General features: G+C 44.5%; 1 protein-coding gene across 4 annotated transcripts in view; it reads left to right on the forward strand.

Annotated features, from left to right (window-relative positions):
* The window catches only part of VPS35L (VPS35 endosomal protein sorting factor like), an 83,074-nt gene that overhangs the window by 20,579 nt on the left and 45,674 nt on the right, over positions 1-16,821 (forward strand). For all 4 annotated transcript variants that reach the window (XM_079953724.1, XM_079953721.1, XM_079953723.1 and 1 more), the window contains exons 10-16: positions 5,103-5,199; positions 7,451-7,498; positions 8,043-8,136; positions 8,886-8,963; positions 10,149-10,271; positions 13,886-13,932; positions 15,628-15,739. In XM_079953724.1, coding sequence (XP_079809850.1) covers positions 5,103-5,199; positions 7,451-7,498; positions 8,043-8,136; positions 8,886-8,963; positions 10,149-10,271; positions 13,886-13,932; positions 15,628-15,739 — 599 coding nt within the window. The remainder of the gene's footprint in view (positions 1-5,102; positions 5,200-7,450; positions 7,499-8,042; positions 8,137-8,885; positions 8,964-10,148; positions 10,272-13,885; positions 13,933-15,627; positions 15,740-16,821) is intronic.

Here is a 16,821-nt window from a genome sequence, read left to right on the forward strand (position 1 = left end):
AAAAAACTTCTGATTTAGCACCGGAGCCCCCCTGCCTGCAGGAAACCGAGGCTGCAGCTGAAGACTGTGCTTACCCAGATGTACCTAAGCAGGGAAAGGAGAGGGGATCATTGCAGAGGTTTCGAAAGGACACACTTTGTCTCTGATAATGAAACCGGTGCTTTATGGCCATGCCAATGAGGCTAGCCTGGCTTCGAATTTAGTACAATATAATACGTTGTTATATTTTGTAGATAAGGTTGATTCTGGTGCGTGTGTGCCATTTTCTGTACCTCTTTTGCAAGAAGCCGGTTTTAAATCTTGTTTTTACATTCCTAATCCAAGTCTGTTTCTTGCGCCATCTTTCCCAACAGCTGCTGCTCACTGTCTTGTCCTTAACCGCCTTGGCAGTTAGGGCATGCTTGAACTTAAGGACTCCGGGTCCCCATCGTGCTTCGTTACATAAAAGTCCTCAAGCGCTTAGGGGTGGGCTGTTGCCAAATGGGAGAGAATTGCAGTCTCTCTCTCTCTCTTTCTCTCTCTCTCTCTCCCTCACCCCCTTGAGTTTCTGCACAGGCTTGGCGTTTTTGAGGAGAGAACAGCACAACAGCAGAATAATAAGCGGCAGCCCCTGCTCCAGTTCAGTTGAATGGGAATTTCTGCCGCTTCTGCTTTGTTCTGTGGCGGAAAGGTGCTCGGAAGGCAGAGATCTCCCGCCGCCCCATATCAAATCACTTTGACCCACTTTGCTTCCATTGGATGAGGCCCGATTTGCTCATTTGTTAGTGCAAGGTGTGTCAGCAAAAGCACCTTCTCGAAAGGAGCTCCTCCATCCCAGGCACCTGATGGCCCCAAAATGGGTCAACCAGAATGTGAAAAGACTGGCGGTGTGTCTTGCTGTTGCATAGGGAGCTGGCTTTATGCAAGGCCAAGCTGTTTACCCTTCTCTCCCAGTATTGTCCTTTTGGATTGGCAGTGGCTATTCAGATCTTCACGTGGTTCTTCCCCTGCTCCCATCTCTGCTACGTGTTTTGTTGTTTCTTGCCTGGGAGAGGGAAGCCGGTATAGAGCTTCAATAAAGTATCATAACCGGAGACGCCAAGAATCAAATCTGGGACTTTCCCCATGCAAAATGTGCGCTGATCTTTACCATTGGTCAGGCCATTGGTCCATCTTGCTCTGTATTGGCTATGCCAACTTGGCAATGAACCATAGAATTGTGGAGTTGGAAGGGACTCGGGGTCATCCAGTCCAACCCCCTCCAATGCAGGAATCTCAACATGCAGTCGCCCATCCAATTTGAAACCATAGTGGCTCCAGGGTTGCAGGCCGGGGTCTCTCCCAGCCCAGCTGGAGGGGTCATGAACGGAACATGGCACTTCTTTCATTCTAAGCAGGCACTTTACCACAATCCGCCCACTAAGCATACTGGCTGTGGTAGGATTTGAACCCATGCTGCCAAAGAGACTGGAGCCAGAATCCAGCACCTTACACTGCTTGAGCACACTACCAAGATAAAATATATCTTTGAAATGCCTGGAGCCTAAATCCAACTCCATAGACAACTTGAGCACAGCTGCTGCTCAATTTACTCTCAGCGGTGGAATTCAAACCCATGCCTTTGACGAAGCTGCAGCCTTTATCTGTGCTTAAAACTATGGAACTTCTTTCCACAAGATGTGGTGATATTCATCAACTCAGGGGGCTTGTCCTGCTTTTGGGCTTACCAGAGACTTCTTGCTGAGCACTTTGAGAAGCAGGATGGTGAATTAGATGAAAGGTCTTTGGTATCTTTGCAATTTCCTGAACTAATAACTGATGTTCCTAATAGTGGATCCCAGTCTGAATAGTTAACGAAATATTGCTTTTGAAATAGCATAAGGGCCCAGTTTATCCTTAAAACAACATTGCAAGGCAGGCTAGGCCAAGAGAGAGAAGAATAAGGAATTGTCCCAAGGTCTCCCAGTGAGTTTCTGGTGAAGCAGCGATTTTAACCTAGGTCTTCCCAGTCTAAGGCTTCAATCTTAACACCTAGATCAGAGCAGCAGGACTGAGTAGAGTAATGGAGCTCCTGCTCTGTCCACATTGCTGCTGCTGAAGCGGGGGTGACAGCACAGTAGCATTGGAAGTGCCGCAGCAGAGATCATTCCATGTGTAAGCTAAGAGTTAACTCTGCTAGCGTTCAAGTAAGTTAACTGAGAAGGGAGAAATGGCTGGAGGTGTTGCTTAGCAACCAGGTACAACAGCATGATGCCTGCTGAGGTAGCATGTGCTGTGATGGGCTGTTTCCCGCTGTATGTTTAATTTTATATATCTATCCCTGCTATGTTCAAGGCCTGATGTAAGAAAGACAAAACGTCTCTATTTCTTTCTCATATTATACACTGTTTTTGTCCCACAGGATTTCTTTTCTCTCTGGGCTCCGCCTATGTTGTTGAAGTGACATTGCTAACAAGCAGAATGACTGGTTTTCATGGTACAACAGAGAGGCCTAGATTGTGCCCAAGTATCCCCTCCTATCCCAGCCACCCCCCTCCCCAAAAAAAACCCGTTACAGAGATTTATGTTGGCTGCTGTTGGCAGAGATACCACTGGCAGTAGCTTTTGCCCATCATTTCATGGATACGATGGGAACCTTCACAGTAGCCGATAGAAAACGTCACAGTATCTTATCCCCCTGCAACGTGGCAGATCAAGGATTAGGATTGATCTGCACAGTAACCGGTGCTCTAGTTTTACTCTGTTTTCACTTGGTTCTGATTGGCTGCTTTATTATTTTATTTTCTTCCTACTCCGAGAATTTTTAGGATTGTATAAAAATAGGTAAATATATTTGTAGGATACCACTAATTACCGGCGCTGAGAACCCCAGACTTCTTTTCTGCTGCTCCAGAGAAGCGGCCACGGAGCAATGGATCCAAACTACAAGAAAGAAGATTCCACCTAAACATTAGGAAGAACTTCCTGACAGTAAGAGCTGTTCGACAGTGGAATTTGCTGCCAAGGAGTGTGGTGGAGTCTCCTTCTTTGGAGGTCTTTAAGCAGAGGCTTGACAACCATATGTCAGGAGTGCTCTGATGGTGTTTCCTGCTTGGCAGGGGGTTGGACTCAATGGCCCTTGTGGTCTCTTCCAACTCTATGATTTTATGATTCTTTGATTCTATGAAATTCTTACTATACTGCGAGAGAGCTCTGTCTGGCATATAAAGTCCTAATTCCCCAAGTTCAGCAAGGCAAAAATTTAAGCAGACAGCAAATTCTAAATATTGACTGTTACGTAACTGTTCCTTCTGCAGTGTCATATTGGTTTTATCTTGGATTTGTGGGCAGCAAAGTAAGGCTTGGAGCAGTTAAGTCTCTGCAAATTTTTGTACGCTGATGACCTAACATGCTTCAGGCCCGTAATGCCTGTTAGCTTCCAAGGCCCACTTTCCCCCCGCCTGCATTTTTAAACAATCTCTGTGGAGAAAATGTGAATAAACATTGTGAATGCGGCAAAGGCAGGAATGGTAGTTGCCCCAGTTATAATGTAATCCCATGCATGCTTGCTCAGAGTTAAATCCCATCTTATTCAGGGGCCTTTATTCCCAGGTAGGTAACTAGGGACATGACATACCGTACTTGTTCTTTGTATATCACTATGTACCTCAGGACTAGGGAACCTTTTGGGGACCAAGGGCCGCATGCCTTATTGGGGGCCACATGCCAGGGGTTGGCAGGGTCAGAGGCAGTAGTGGGTAGAGCAGCAAATACAAATGTCACCTGTTGTACAATGAACTAGATCCTAAACACACCCATACACACACCTCTTGTTTTTAAAGTTATAGAGTATGGGAGACCTGGGCTCATTCATCCACAAAGCTCACTGGGTGACTTTAGACCAGTCACTATCTTTTTTTGCAGAATTATTTTTCATACAGGACAGCAGAGGAGTATTTCCGGCCCAGTATGCAATAGTTTTGAAAAATAATAATGAATGATTCAAACATCTGAGGAATTATCATCTTGTGTTTATGATGCTTTGTTGGTGTTGTTGGTGGTACACGTAAATAAATGTTGTTCTCAGTTAATTAAAAAAGAAGTTGAACCCCTAGTTCAGCTGAAGGGAATTTTGAATCAGCTGATTGGTGCTGGAAGCTGATCACAGGGAGCCCTTTCGAAGTTTGTTTGCAAGAGGAAAATGCTCTGTTTGCAGGAGGTGACTTGGATTCTAATGGCTTCTTTCAAAATGGAGCTTGGTTGGAGATTAAAGCAAGCCGCTTTAAAAGCACACTCCCAGCACCAGTGGGGCTCTCCGTCAATGGCAAACGCCTGGATGTTCCTTTGTAGCCACATCTGCACATGTGACGTCAGGTGTGTGGCAGGTGGCTGTGGTTTGTGGGGAGAGGCCTGGTGGGTCAATTTGGGATCTGTACCAGGTATAATGGGACGCAGGTGGCGCTGTGGGTTAAACCACAGAGCCTAGGACCTGCCGATCGAAAGGTCGGCGGTTCGAATCCCGGCGGCGGGGTGAGCTCCCATCATTCGGTCCCAGCTCCTGCCTACCTAGCAGTTTGAAAGCACCCCTAAGTGCAAGTAGATAAATAGGGACCACTTTCTAGCGGGAAGGTAAACGGCGTTTCCGTGTGCTGCACTGGTGCTGGCTCGCCAGATGCAGCTTAGTCACGCTGGCCACGTGATCCGGAAGTGTCTTCAGACAGCGCCAGCTCCCGGCCTCTTGAGCGAGATGAGCGCGCAACCCTAGAGTCGGTCACGACTGGCCCTGATGGGCAGGGGTACCTTTACTTTTACCAGGTGTAATACAGCTCATCGACCACAGAGGTTCTCCACTACTGCCGAGCTCTAAGTGGCAGACAGTTGTCCAGATGGCCTGAAATAATCGTATTTGATTGGACTGTTGGTTGTTGCATTCATAGCCTGCTTTTGGACCTTAGAGACCAAAAATAGGCCTTCCCTTGGTTCCAACAGGGCTCTTCTTGTGTGTGATTTTTCTAATCAGTACTCTTGAGTGCCATCCCCCCCCCCCCGAACTATGCGAATTAAATCACTGCTAATTTTATTCAGAAACGTAATAAGGAAGCAGGTTCTTAGTTTTTAATCTTCTTTTTTTCTTGTTTTATCAGATAATTTTACTCCTGAAAGTGTGGTTGATACTGCCAAAGAAACCTGTTTAAACTGGTTCTTCAAGATTGCCTCCATTCGAGAGCTCATTCCCAGATTGTATCCTTTTCCGAAGGAGACTTTAAGATGATGAAAACGTTATCTGGTTTAGGCTTGAATTTCTTCAAAAAATAAATCATAGTGTTGCCTTAGGTTTCTCCACATGGAGGGGGGGAAAAAGGAGTATCAAAAGACCCCTTGTAGTTATTGTCCAGGGTGCCAGCAGAGTTCACAGTTGAGGGTTGAAATGGAGACTAGATTTTGCCTATGGCCAAGGCATCCTTTTTTAAAAAAAATGAGGTGGTTATCTTTTCAACAAGAAAGCAAGTTTAAAATTTACGTGTCACATATAACTTACATACGAAATAGTGAGCTCTTTATCCCACGAGAATGATATGATTATTATCGGTGACTTTCTTAAGCCGTTGTGTGCAATTTTTACTCTTTATTTTGAAGTAAAAGTAAGTCGAACAGACTGAGCCAACTTAAATTCTACTCAGACTAGATCCAATGAAATTAGCAGGGCTGGGGGAATCATGCCTATTCATTTCAGCAGGTCTACTCTCGAGTAGGAATAGCATTGGGTACGGCCCCATGAGCTGATTTGAAGTAGTGTTTAGAGAGTTGGGCTAAGCTGAGGAGACCTGGCTTCAAATCATTCCTCAGCCACAAAGCTCACAGAGTGACCGGCCCAAGGTCACCCTCTCTCAGCCATGGCAGTGGCGCATGCCCTCTGCAGACCTCCATACCCAGAATGCATTGGGCACAGAGGCAGGGAAGAGGTGGCGGCAGCGATGGTTTCAGTGGGTGGTGGAGAAACCATCATCACTGCGACTGCTAATGTAGCAGGCAGAAAAAGATGAGGAGGGATGGGTGTATTGGGGTGAAAGAGAAGGATGGGGGGGGGTGAAGAATGGGGTTGGGCAGTGGCAGAGCTGCCGCCCATCTCAAGTGGTGCAATTCCCTTTCTGATGCTAGCTCACTATAAGTGAGCTAGCATCTTTGGAACACCTTTACCTGTCTCCTTAACCCAGCCCCCAGGTAAGCTGAATCAGATGGGTCTCTAGATGCTCTGGCCGCACTACTGCGACTAGATCCGCTCTAAAATATCCCCAAGTCAATAGCTGACTTCGCAGAGCCATAACATACTTTATTGTGAGGGAAGGTCTCAGACTGGGGTATGGCGTTAACAGCTTCCAGTCTCTGCCTAGCTAACTCCCCCAAGAGGGGCTGGTGGCACAGTGGGCTAGTGCATCTGGCTGTTAACCAGAAGGTTGGTGGTTCAAGCCCACCCAGGGATGTCTGTGGGCAGGATTCCTGCACTGCAGTGGGGTTGGACTAATGGCCCTTCCAACTATACAATTCTGTGATTCTATGACTAGCATAGGGACGTGGGTGGCACTGTGGGTTAAACCACAGAGCCTAGGGCTTGTCGATAAGAAGGTCGGCGGTTCGAATCCCCACAACGGGGTGAGCTCCCATTGCTCGGTCCCTGCTCTCCCCACCTAGCAGTTCGAAAGCATGTCAGAGTGCAAGTAGTTGAATAGGTACCGCTTCGGCGGGAAGGTAAACAGCGTTTCCGTGCGCTGCTCTGGTTCGCCAGAAGCGGCTTAGTCATGCTGGCCACATGACCCGGAAGCTGTACGCTCACTCCCTTGGCCAATAAAGCAAGATGAGTGCCGCAACCCCAGAGTCGGCCACGACTGGACCTAATGGTCAGGGGTCCCTTTACCTTTATGACCAGCATATGGCATTGTCGTCCGGCTGAGAGAACCAAGGTAGCAATATCAGTGTGGCAGGTATAGGTTATTTAGAATTTCCTTGGCTCATAATACTGCAAAAAAATTATTTTTAAAGTTTATTAATCCAAGAGAATGAATATAGGTCTGCAGTCAATGAAAGAAACATCAGATGTTAGTTGTACTGTAGCTCCTAAGATGTTATTTCCCTAGATAATAGATAATGTGTCGCCTGAACCTGTGGCCAAATTTAACTATGATTGATTGAAACAAGCTAACCTCAAACCATAGTTTTAAGAAGCTGATTTGTTGAAGCAAGCTATAATTAAGACGAATCACTGTTTATAGTTCAGAGGCAACGTAACACTAAACTGAAGTTCATAAAAAGCGAAAGCAGAATCTTTGTTCTTCTCTGTCCATCACAGTAGAGAAGGAAAGGGGATTTCAAAGCTCTCTGAGGTTTGCCTATGTTATGTTAAACAATTGTTTAGTTTCACACAGGGTCTCTGTGCCTTGGATAATCCCAATGACTTTACTGTTTTGAACTTGCCCCCCTTGACACTTTATTTTAGTTATGTGGAAGCAGCAATACTGAAGTGCAACAAATTTCTTTCCAAAACGTAAGGCTAATAATATTTGATAAATGAATATTTGATAAATGTAGGGGAGGTATGGAAATTAATTATGCCCAGAGATTTTTCTAGCTTCTACCAATGACTTAATTGAACACTGGTGGTGTCTTTTGAATTAAAAGTAGAAAAAAGATTCCTAGGATATGAAGGCTATATTGGATGTTGGCCTTGGGCATGTCTGGTGGGATTTCTGACTCTTTCTCGCCCTCCCTGCTCTTTCAACACAGGATGCTCAAGCCGTAACACAAGCTGCTGTTCTAAGCTATCTCCATTTCAAAAATGGTTTGCCAATCCGTATTGTTACATTTTAGTCTTGGGCTTTGTATTTTTTGTTTTCTACAGTGGCCTTTGGATAAACTCATCAGTAATATTTTACTGTCCCCTTTTGCCAAGTATTTGATGTTATCCTTGGCCAGCTGAAATCACGAGTCAAATAAATTGCAGTCAAATAAATTTCCGCCAAGAAGTGAAATGGTACCTGAGTGTGAAGCTAATCTTAACACCCCCCTACTTTCTCAAATCATCTTTACAGAGGAATTTCTGAATGTCTCCCACGGCTGACCTCCATGATCCGAGGAATAGGAGATCCTTTGGTTGCTGTCTATGCTAGGGCGTATCTCTGCAGAGTAAGATTTTCTTCTTTAAAATGCAGTTTTGTTGGTTCCATGAAATGGTGATTCGACTAGTTTGTGCCATTTGTTTGCTTTAGTTCTTAAAATATTTATAAACCGCCCTCATAAGGTAGCATGCAAAATAATGGAACAATTAAGTGTGACTCTATGGAAACAATTATAATGTTTAAAGTGCACATTATATCCCTTAAACTGAGCATTAAAATTTCATTAACATACAATAATTAAGAAAAAGCAGGTTTGAAATAAAAAGGTATTGCGAGTCTTTTTTAAATCACTAGTGATGGGGCCATTCATTCTTCCTGGGGGAGAATAGTCCATTGATATGGGGTCACCACTGAAAAGGCCCTGTCCATGATACCAATCGACCTAGTATCTCTTATTGACAGACTAGAGAGGACCTTGGAAGGTTGATCTTAGATAATCTGGCAGACTCAGCAGAATGTCTCCAGACCAACCAGTTTTGTTGCAGTTTTCTGTAGACTAGGAAATAGCCAACTTCCTATTTCTAGGAAATATTACACTGGCTATATATTGCATTCTTCTGCTTTCTTACAGTGCACTCACCTTGCACCATACGATTACTTCCTTGTCTGAATACTCATCTAATTTTCCTTGTGTGCCATTTTTAAGTGGATCCCCCCTCACCCCCAAATCTTGCAATAGGTATATGAATATACATGATTGTGTTGCAGCGGAAGAGACAAAGACTAGGCTTAATTTATGTGGCTCTTTGAATGTAGGTTGGGATGGAAGTAGCTCCTCATCTGAAAGAGAACCTCAACAAGAACTTTTTTGACTTCCTCCTGACTTTTAAGCAAGTAAGTAAGAGATTCTGTAAACATTGGGAGTGTTTTTCGTGTGCGTTTGCTCAGTTAGCCCAGATGTGGGCAGGATATGGCTTGCAAGCTGGAACCTTGCTTCCCCCACCCTGCTGTGGGCCAACTTTAACAGACGGACAGGGCTGCCCTCTTGTCAGTCACATGACATCAGTCACATGACATCAGTTGACAACTTGAAAAGGATTCACTGAGCCTCTTCAAGATCCCTGCGTGTGAAGGAACAATCGGGAAATGCACTTTCAGCTCCCAGTAGTTCCTTTGCAGCAGCATTGTTACCTGCCCATGCCTGTTTTCACATAGGACATCAGGTGTGGGACAGGTGGGTGTGATTTGGTGAAAGCAGCTGGGTAGCGGATTGAGGAGCAAATAATCTAGTATTGTGTGTCCTGGGAGTTCTCATAGCTGTTTGGTTTTGGGATATTCCCCATTCAGAAAGCATTTCTGCTAATTTCCACTAATTCCCTTCCCTTCCACTTAAGCCACCCCAAACACTGTTACTGAAGGTTGTAGGATGCCTCTGGGATAGAATGGGTTATGGTGCAGGTGGCTGTAGTAGCTGCTTCTTCCTCCTCCTCCTCCTCCTCTTCTTCTTCTTCTTCTTCTTCTTCTTCTTCTTCTTCTTCATTTATTTCTACCCTGCCCATCTGGCTGGGTTGCCCCAGCCACTCTGGGCGGCTCCCAACAGAATATTAAAAACCCAATAAAATATCAAACATTAAAAACTTCCCTAAACAGGGCTGCCTTCAGATGTCTTCTAAAAGTGTGGTAGTTGTTGTTCTCTTTGACATCTGGTGGGAGGGCGTTCCACAGGGCAGATGCCACTGCTGAGAAGGCCCTCTGCCTGGTTCCCTGTAACATCGCTTCTCGCACTGAGGGAACTGCCAGAAGACCCTCAGAGCTAGACCTCAGTGTCCGAGCTGAATGTTGGGGGTGGAGACGCTCCTTCAGTGGCAGGGGTGTGTGTGTTTGTGTGTAAGTAAAAATCAGGTGTCCCAACATGCACAAGTGAAAGCAATTTCTGTTAAAACAATCCCATCATTGGATGCAATCCTGGGGTTCTACAATTTTCCTTGAAGTCAGTGTTGAATGTTTTGACTCATTAATGAATGCACACTATTATTTTTTCCTACCCCCATCATGATTTATCTTTTATATTTTTAACAGATTCATGGGGATACAGTTCAGAATCAGTTGGTGGTGCAGTGTGTAGAGATCCCGTTATATCTAACCCTTTATTCTCCTGCAATAGATTGGATTCTACAGTGCATCTCTTACCGGGCTGCAGAGGTAAAGAACTCTCTTTGACTGTGGAAAGATTTTAACGTTTAACCAGAACAGAGGCCTAGTACAGCATTTAAACTTTGTATAAATGGAAAACGTTCTGATATCAGAATCTGTTGCTTCTTCAGCCTCAGTCCAAGAAAGTGGAACTAAATCAGTGAAGTTTTCAGGTTACATAGGTGGCACCATTAGCAGGTAGAGTTCTAGTGCTGTGAATAATATGTATTGCTCTGGCTTGTTCTATTCTTAAAGCTAGCTACCATCTATGTTAATTAGAAAGAGCCACTAAATGTAAAATTGAAATGTGGCTTAAGAGGCACATGATTTTGTAGAACTGTTTTTAAAGTGAGAGGTCTTTGAAGAATCATTTCAAAGCACCTTGTCAGGGAACTGCCATCAGAGCAGGTGGTGGAAGGGCTCAAGGAGGTTAGGAGAGACTTAACAGCAGAGGAAGGAACCAGCAGGGGGAGAGAAGGAGCTCCGAGGGAAAGGGAGTCGGAAGAAGGGCTCTGGGACACTTCCAGCGAAAACAGTGAGGAGGTTTCAGGACCTCCTATAGGGACACCCACACCTCGCCGGAAACTGTCACGCCGAGAGTCCAGAAGACGCGTTTCCATTAAGGAGCTTTTATGTTGGAAGAGATTCCGCAAACGCCCACTGTCGGATTCTGCCAGCGACTGAGGGAGCCATGCTTAAGGGCTCCGCTAAAGACAGAGTTTTGCTAAGCTGAGCAAACCCTGAGGGACTAAGCTTTTACGCACAAGCAGCTCATCATCCCTTCACACACCTGGAGACTGAATGTTAGTTCCACACATGAGTGCAAGATAAGTGCCAACTTTGACGACAAGGCTTATAAATGTTGATGGAAAATTTGTAGCTTCTGAGTTCCGATGCATTTCTAGAATTTGAGGCTGCTGCTCTGCAAAATAGTGTCTGTTCCCACAAATCAGCGGCCTGACCTGGATGATCTAGCTACTGATAATTTAGCAAAGACAGACCATAGACTGTTGAACTGAAGAATGTTTGACCAATCCTTCCTGTGCCAAATTTGCAAATTTGACAAAGAAAAATGCACACATACGCGCAAACACACATGAATGCAAAAGAAATATAATAATACTGTAGTAGTAGTAATGATAATGATAATAATAATAATAATAATAACAATAATAATAATAATAATACCCCAGTCAGCAAACATTAAGGGTACAGTAAACATCAGTTAAATATATAAATTAATATAAACTCTCTAGTTGTTCAATAGGCATCCACACAAAATTGGCATCCAGCTTGGAGGGTGATATATATTTATAGACTCTCCTTTCCCCTGCTTGCCTACCAGCGCTGAAAGAGCATTTGGACAAAGGTTACATCCACATCATACAGCTAAAAAAACCCAACCCTCTTATACAGCCACGGACAATCCTGGGAACTGTAGTTTATTAAGGGTGCTGGGAATTGTAGCTCTGTGAGGTGAAAACCCTTAACAGACTACAGTGCCCAGGATTCTTTTGAGGGAAGCCACAACTGTTAAAAGTGGTAGAATTATACTTTAAATATATGGTATGGATGTGACCTTAATCTCATTGATTTCAGCGGAAAGTAGTGTGCTCAGGATTGGAACATAAGCACCTACAGAAATAAACCAACATTCTTACAACTGCGTACTTATTAGTGGAGGGCTCTGGCTCAGTGGTAGAGCATCTGCATTCAGAAGGTGCCAGCATCTCCACGTAGGGCTGGTAATGTCCCCAATCCGAAATCCTGTAGTGCTGCTGCCAGTCAGTGCAGGATTTCAGCTTAATAATCTCAACACAGAACCTCTACTAAACCAGTAGTCATAATGCATCATTTGTGTTGATTTTTTTTTTTTTTTTTTTTACAGCTCAGCATGTTCTCTGGCAGAAACCAAGGAAACTTGTTATCCTACTTTTTGATCTTGCCAGTCTTGTTCTTCACACTACTTTCTCACCTTGGTCATGCAAATTACACTTCCTTTTATTTTTAAACTCTTATCAGCATAACGGTTATAACTTTTCTCAAAACAGTCTTAAGCAAGAATTCAATTCCTCGCGAGGTATTATGCCATGTGCCAACGTTAAAAAACAACAAGCCAGTGGCAATGCAGCCATGTGGAAATACGAAATCTTTCACAGACTTAGACTTTGCCTCTTTGTTTTCTCACCACATCTCCCTCCCGCCTTAAATCAGATGCTTTGCAAAGAAACCTGTTTTCTTCTTCTTCCCACTGCAAAAGAATAGGAGCATGGCTACTGGGAGACCATCCTTTTGTTAAGCTGATAGCAAGGAGTGATCGATTTGATGTTCCCTGAATGGGAGCGGACAACTGGAAATCTCTGTCCTCTGTCTTTTGGAAGGCAGATGCCCTTTAACTAATGAGAGGGGTAGGGTAACTATGTGTGCCAGAATGAAATCAGTTTCTGCATGGATAGTCAGTGAGAGCTGTGATTTAGGAACATGGGAAGCTGCCTGACACTGGTGTATGTCAGCAGGGTGGGTGGCTGCTATCCGTTGACATGGTGGGGTGGGTGGAGGATGGAAGGCAAGGAGACCAACACTAGGTGGAGCCAGAGGCAATAATAGACAAGGATGGAGCAATGATAAAGGTAAAGGCACCCCTGACCATGAGGTCCAGTCGTGGCCGACTCGGGGGTTGCGGCGCTCATCTCGCTTTATTGGCCGAGAGAGCCAGTGTACAGCTTCCGGGTCATGTGGCCAGCATGACTAAGCCACTTCTGGCGAACCAGAGCAGCACACGGAAACGCCTTTTACCTTCCCACTGGAGCGGTACCTATCTACTTGCACTTTGACGTGCTTTCGAACTGCTAGGTTGGCAGGACCTCACCCCATTGCAGGGATTCGAACCGCCGACCTTCTGATCGGCAAGTCCTAGGCTCTGTCGTTTAACCTACAGCGCCACCCACGTCCCCCTGGAGCAATGATAGGTGGAGCCAAATAATTGATTTCGTCTCTGTCCTACTAAAAATCAGGAAAATTCTCTTTAAGAGTCATGCTTTGGATTAAAATGTCATATGTTTGAGAGAGTTCCTTTAGTCTGTTAACTAGCAAAGGGTCATCAATGCAGACCACAAAATGATGCTATTTGGACCCGGGACCTGTGCAGCTGAACTCTTATAGGTTCTTCCACACAACCAGGGATCCTCATCATGTTGGGCTGCTTATTAGAAGGCTGTGTATGTTCATCTGGTCAGCCAGATTGAATGTAATTTCCCTCTTCAGAGTTTTTGTTCAATATTCAAAGGCCTAATGGTGCCCACTAACTTAGATGGCAGTGGTCCAGGGTAACACTCGTATAGAGGTAGTGCTATCATCTGATCTGACCTGGAGCAAATATGCTTATTTGCTTCATGTTCAAAAACAAAATGGCTGAGAGATTTGGAAGCAGAATCTTCCACAAAGGAAATATTGGCGAACTGCACCTCCTTCACTTTCCCATTGCAGGGTCACAGTTGGATATGTCTACGTCATTTGAAGTTTCAGTAATGAAAGTTATGGTTGAGTGGGGTTTTTTATGTTCCGATAATGAATGCTTTGGTTGGATGCTTAGTTTTTCATTCTCATGAACTTATCTTTGGTAGGTTTTGCTGACGGAAATGATGGAAAGATGTAAGAAGCTAGGCAACAAGTAAGTAGTGTGCTTGCAAGGCTTTTTTTGGGAACTCTGAAGGGCCCTGATCCTTACTTAAATCTACAGGAGTCCTACTGGAAGGGGCTTCATTCTGGAGCCCAGTGGAGGGGGGGGGAAGACTTGCTCCTTGCTCCTTGTCCCACAATGGAGGCGGGACAAGTTTATTCAAAACATTCCTTTTTCTTTCTCCATTGGTAGCTGAATGCTGCTATTGAGTCCTATGGGGGTGGGGTTAGGGAAGTCCTCTACGTGGGAAAAAGTGTGGATGCGTTTATATAAAAACCTGTCGTGGAAGATCAAGTTGATAGACTATGTTGAAATGGCAAAAATGACCAGAAGAATCAGAAATCTTAGTAACCTATCTTAATAACCATTGTAAACAGCTAAAAATGTTAGTGGGATTGGAATAACACTTATAGTTTAATGGTGAATTTTGGACATAATTTAGATGCAAAAGATGTGGGTTATTATAAAATATTCAGGAGAAAAGAACTGGCAATAGGACCCACAAAGGGGAGGAGGGAATTCCAGGAGATTCCTTGTTGATATGTTATTGTAAAATTTTAATTTGAAAAACCCAAATAAACAAATTTACACACATACACACACATACACACACTCTGTCTGTTGTCAGCCTCCTTCAGCTGGGACCTTTTGAAGGATTCGCCTTTCGTGAACATTTGCGAACGTTACAAAGGTGCCTTTGTGTTATTCCATTTGTCAGTCTTTCCCAGCCGTGCCTACTCTGATGGGCAGAAGCTCACAAGGTTCCAAAAAAACATCTTCCTCAGATCTCCTTTAGTGGGCGCTTATATATTTAATTGTTACATTCACTTGTCACTTACTGGGGGGGGGGTGTCTCAAAACTACAGGCCATTATTATTATTTTAAAAAAGCAGACAGTACTGAATCTTAAACGCATCAGAAGATAAAAAATATTAACGAAAAGGGCTCATCCTGCTATAGCATAACAAGGACATGTTCCATCCCCACCCAAAAGATGAGCACCAGTTAAGGGCAAAATGCATAGGTGAATAGGAACGTGTTCACCTGGCACCTAACGGTGGTGTCCATATCTTCAGCAAACAGCTCAGAGCCTTGAACTCGTTTCAGCTCCTTTGCTGGTATCTCATCAGCTTCCATCTCTGTCTCTGGATAGTTGCCCGAGTCAGAGGTCATGACGGCAACCAGCTGCTCTGTATACAATGTCTTAAAAACCAAACCAAACAAAACCCCCAATACAAGCACTTTTCATTTAAAGAAAAGGAGCGGAAAGAGACAGGAAACTCAGGACCCACTGCCCGCCATCCAGTTTTAACTTTCTCTGAAAAGGAACTAGCAAAGTGTCTGTGGCCACAGTGACACAGATTTTTTAAAAAAATAAAAAGTAGCCAACTTGGTTCATGAAGTGGGAAGAGGCAAGGCAGTATCTGGAAAGGAGGCAACAGAACAAGACCTCTGCTAAGATCTATTGTGCAAGTGTTTTTATCCCTACTTTCCCCCCAATCTTTACTGCTTTTTATGCATGGGAGGGAAATAACAGTCATAGGATGCCGTGAATTCTCCTTGTCCAATTATTGGTTGATTTGTGCAACAATCCTGCTAGTCTGTGTGTGCCCCAATGTAAAGAATAAAATTAAAGTCCTTTTCCTTTTCTGTTATATCTTGTCTTAATCGGGATGTTTCTTCTAGCGCCTTGCTGTTGAATTCAGTCATGTCTGCCTTCAGAGCTGAATTTATTGCTGCCAGGTCTATGGATTTTATTGGCATGATTAAGGAGTGTGACGAATCTGGCTTCCCCAAGGTAAAGTTCCTCCCCTCCCCTCTTGCTGTGCACCTCCGCTTATGTCAGTGTCATGCTTTATAGGTGCCAGGATAATTTTGCAATAGATAAATATTTTTGTATGACACTTAATTTCTGCCAGATACCATGGAAATGGTGTTGTTTTGCCATGAGGTCCGTGTCTGTGGCCCTCCAGATCATCTAATAATTTCTGAAAGTTAGCCATATTTGTTGTGGTTGGTGGGGGGGGGCACAGATTTCCTTGTCCCTCATCTAGGCTATAGTGCAAGGAGGTCACATAAGTGCAAAGAGCTGCAAATCCTTGTTTGGATCATACATCCGTTTAACACCCCTTTTCCTTTGCCAGTGGCTATCTCTTGTCTTGGGAGCTAACTGATTTGCAGAAGAGATGTAATATTTTAGTCATTTTGTAGATTTAAACATATCTTGAGCAACTAAAATACTGTTTCTGATTAATTGTACAGCAGATAATAAAATCTGCAGATGGCAAATGATGTCTTAGAAGAGGTACCTCCACTTCCTGCTCAAACAGGAGGAATGCCTCTCCTAAAAAATTGCTTCATCTAAAACAATGCTTCATCTAAAAAAAGAAGGAACGGGGGGGGGGCTTTTTGTCTTTGATGCAGAAGAATTGCCTTTAATGCAGAATTAAATTTTTAAAAATCTCATAGGCTAAGTTTTGTCCCATTTATTTCAGTGCGACAAGTCAGCCGTGACTAAGTTCAACTAAGTGGCTGGCGGGTGGCGCTGTGGGTAAAAGCCTCAGCGCCTAGGGCTTGCCGATCGAAAGGTCGGCGGTTCGAATCCCCGCGGCGGGGTGCGCTCCCGCTGCTCGGTCCCAGCGCCTGCCAACCTAGCAGTTCGAAAGCACCTCCAGGTGCAAGTAGATAAATAGGGACCGCTTACCAGCGGGAAGGTAAACGGCGTTTCCGTGTGCGGCTCTGGCTCGCTAGAGCAGCGATGTCATGCTGGCCACGTGACCCGGAAGTGTCTCCGGACAGCGCTGGCCCCTGGCCTCTTAAGTGAGATGGGCGCACAACCCCAGAGTCTGTCAAGACTGGCCCGTACGGGCAGGGGTACCT

The sequence above is a fragment of the Podarcis cretensis genome (assembly GCF_951804945.1).
Source record: "Podarcis cretensis genome assembly, chromosome: 14".
Classification (NCBI taxonomy): Eukaryota; Metazoa; Chordata; class Lepidosauria; order Squamata; family Lacertidae; genus Podarcis; species Podarcis cretensis.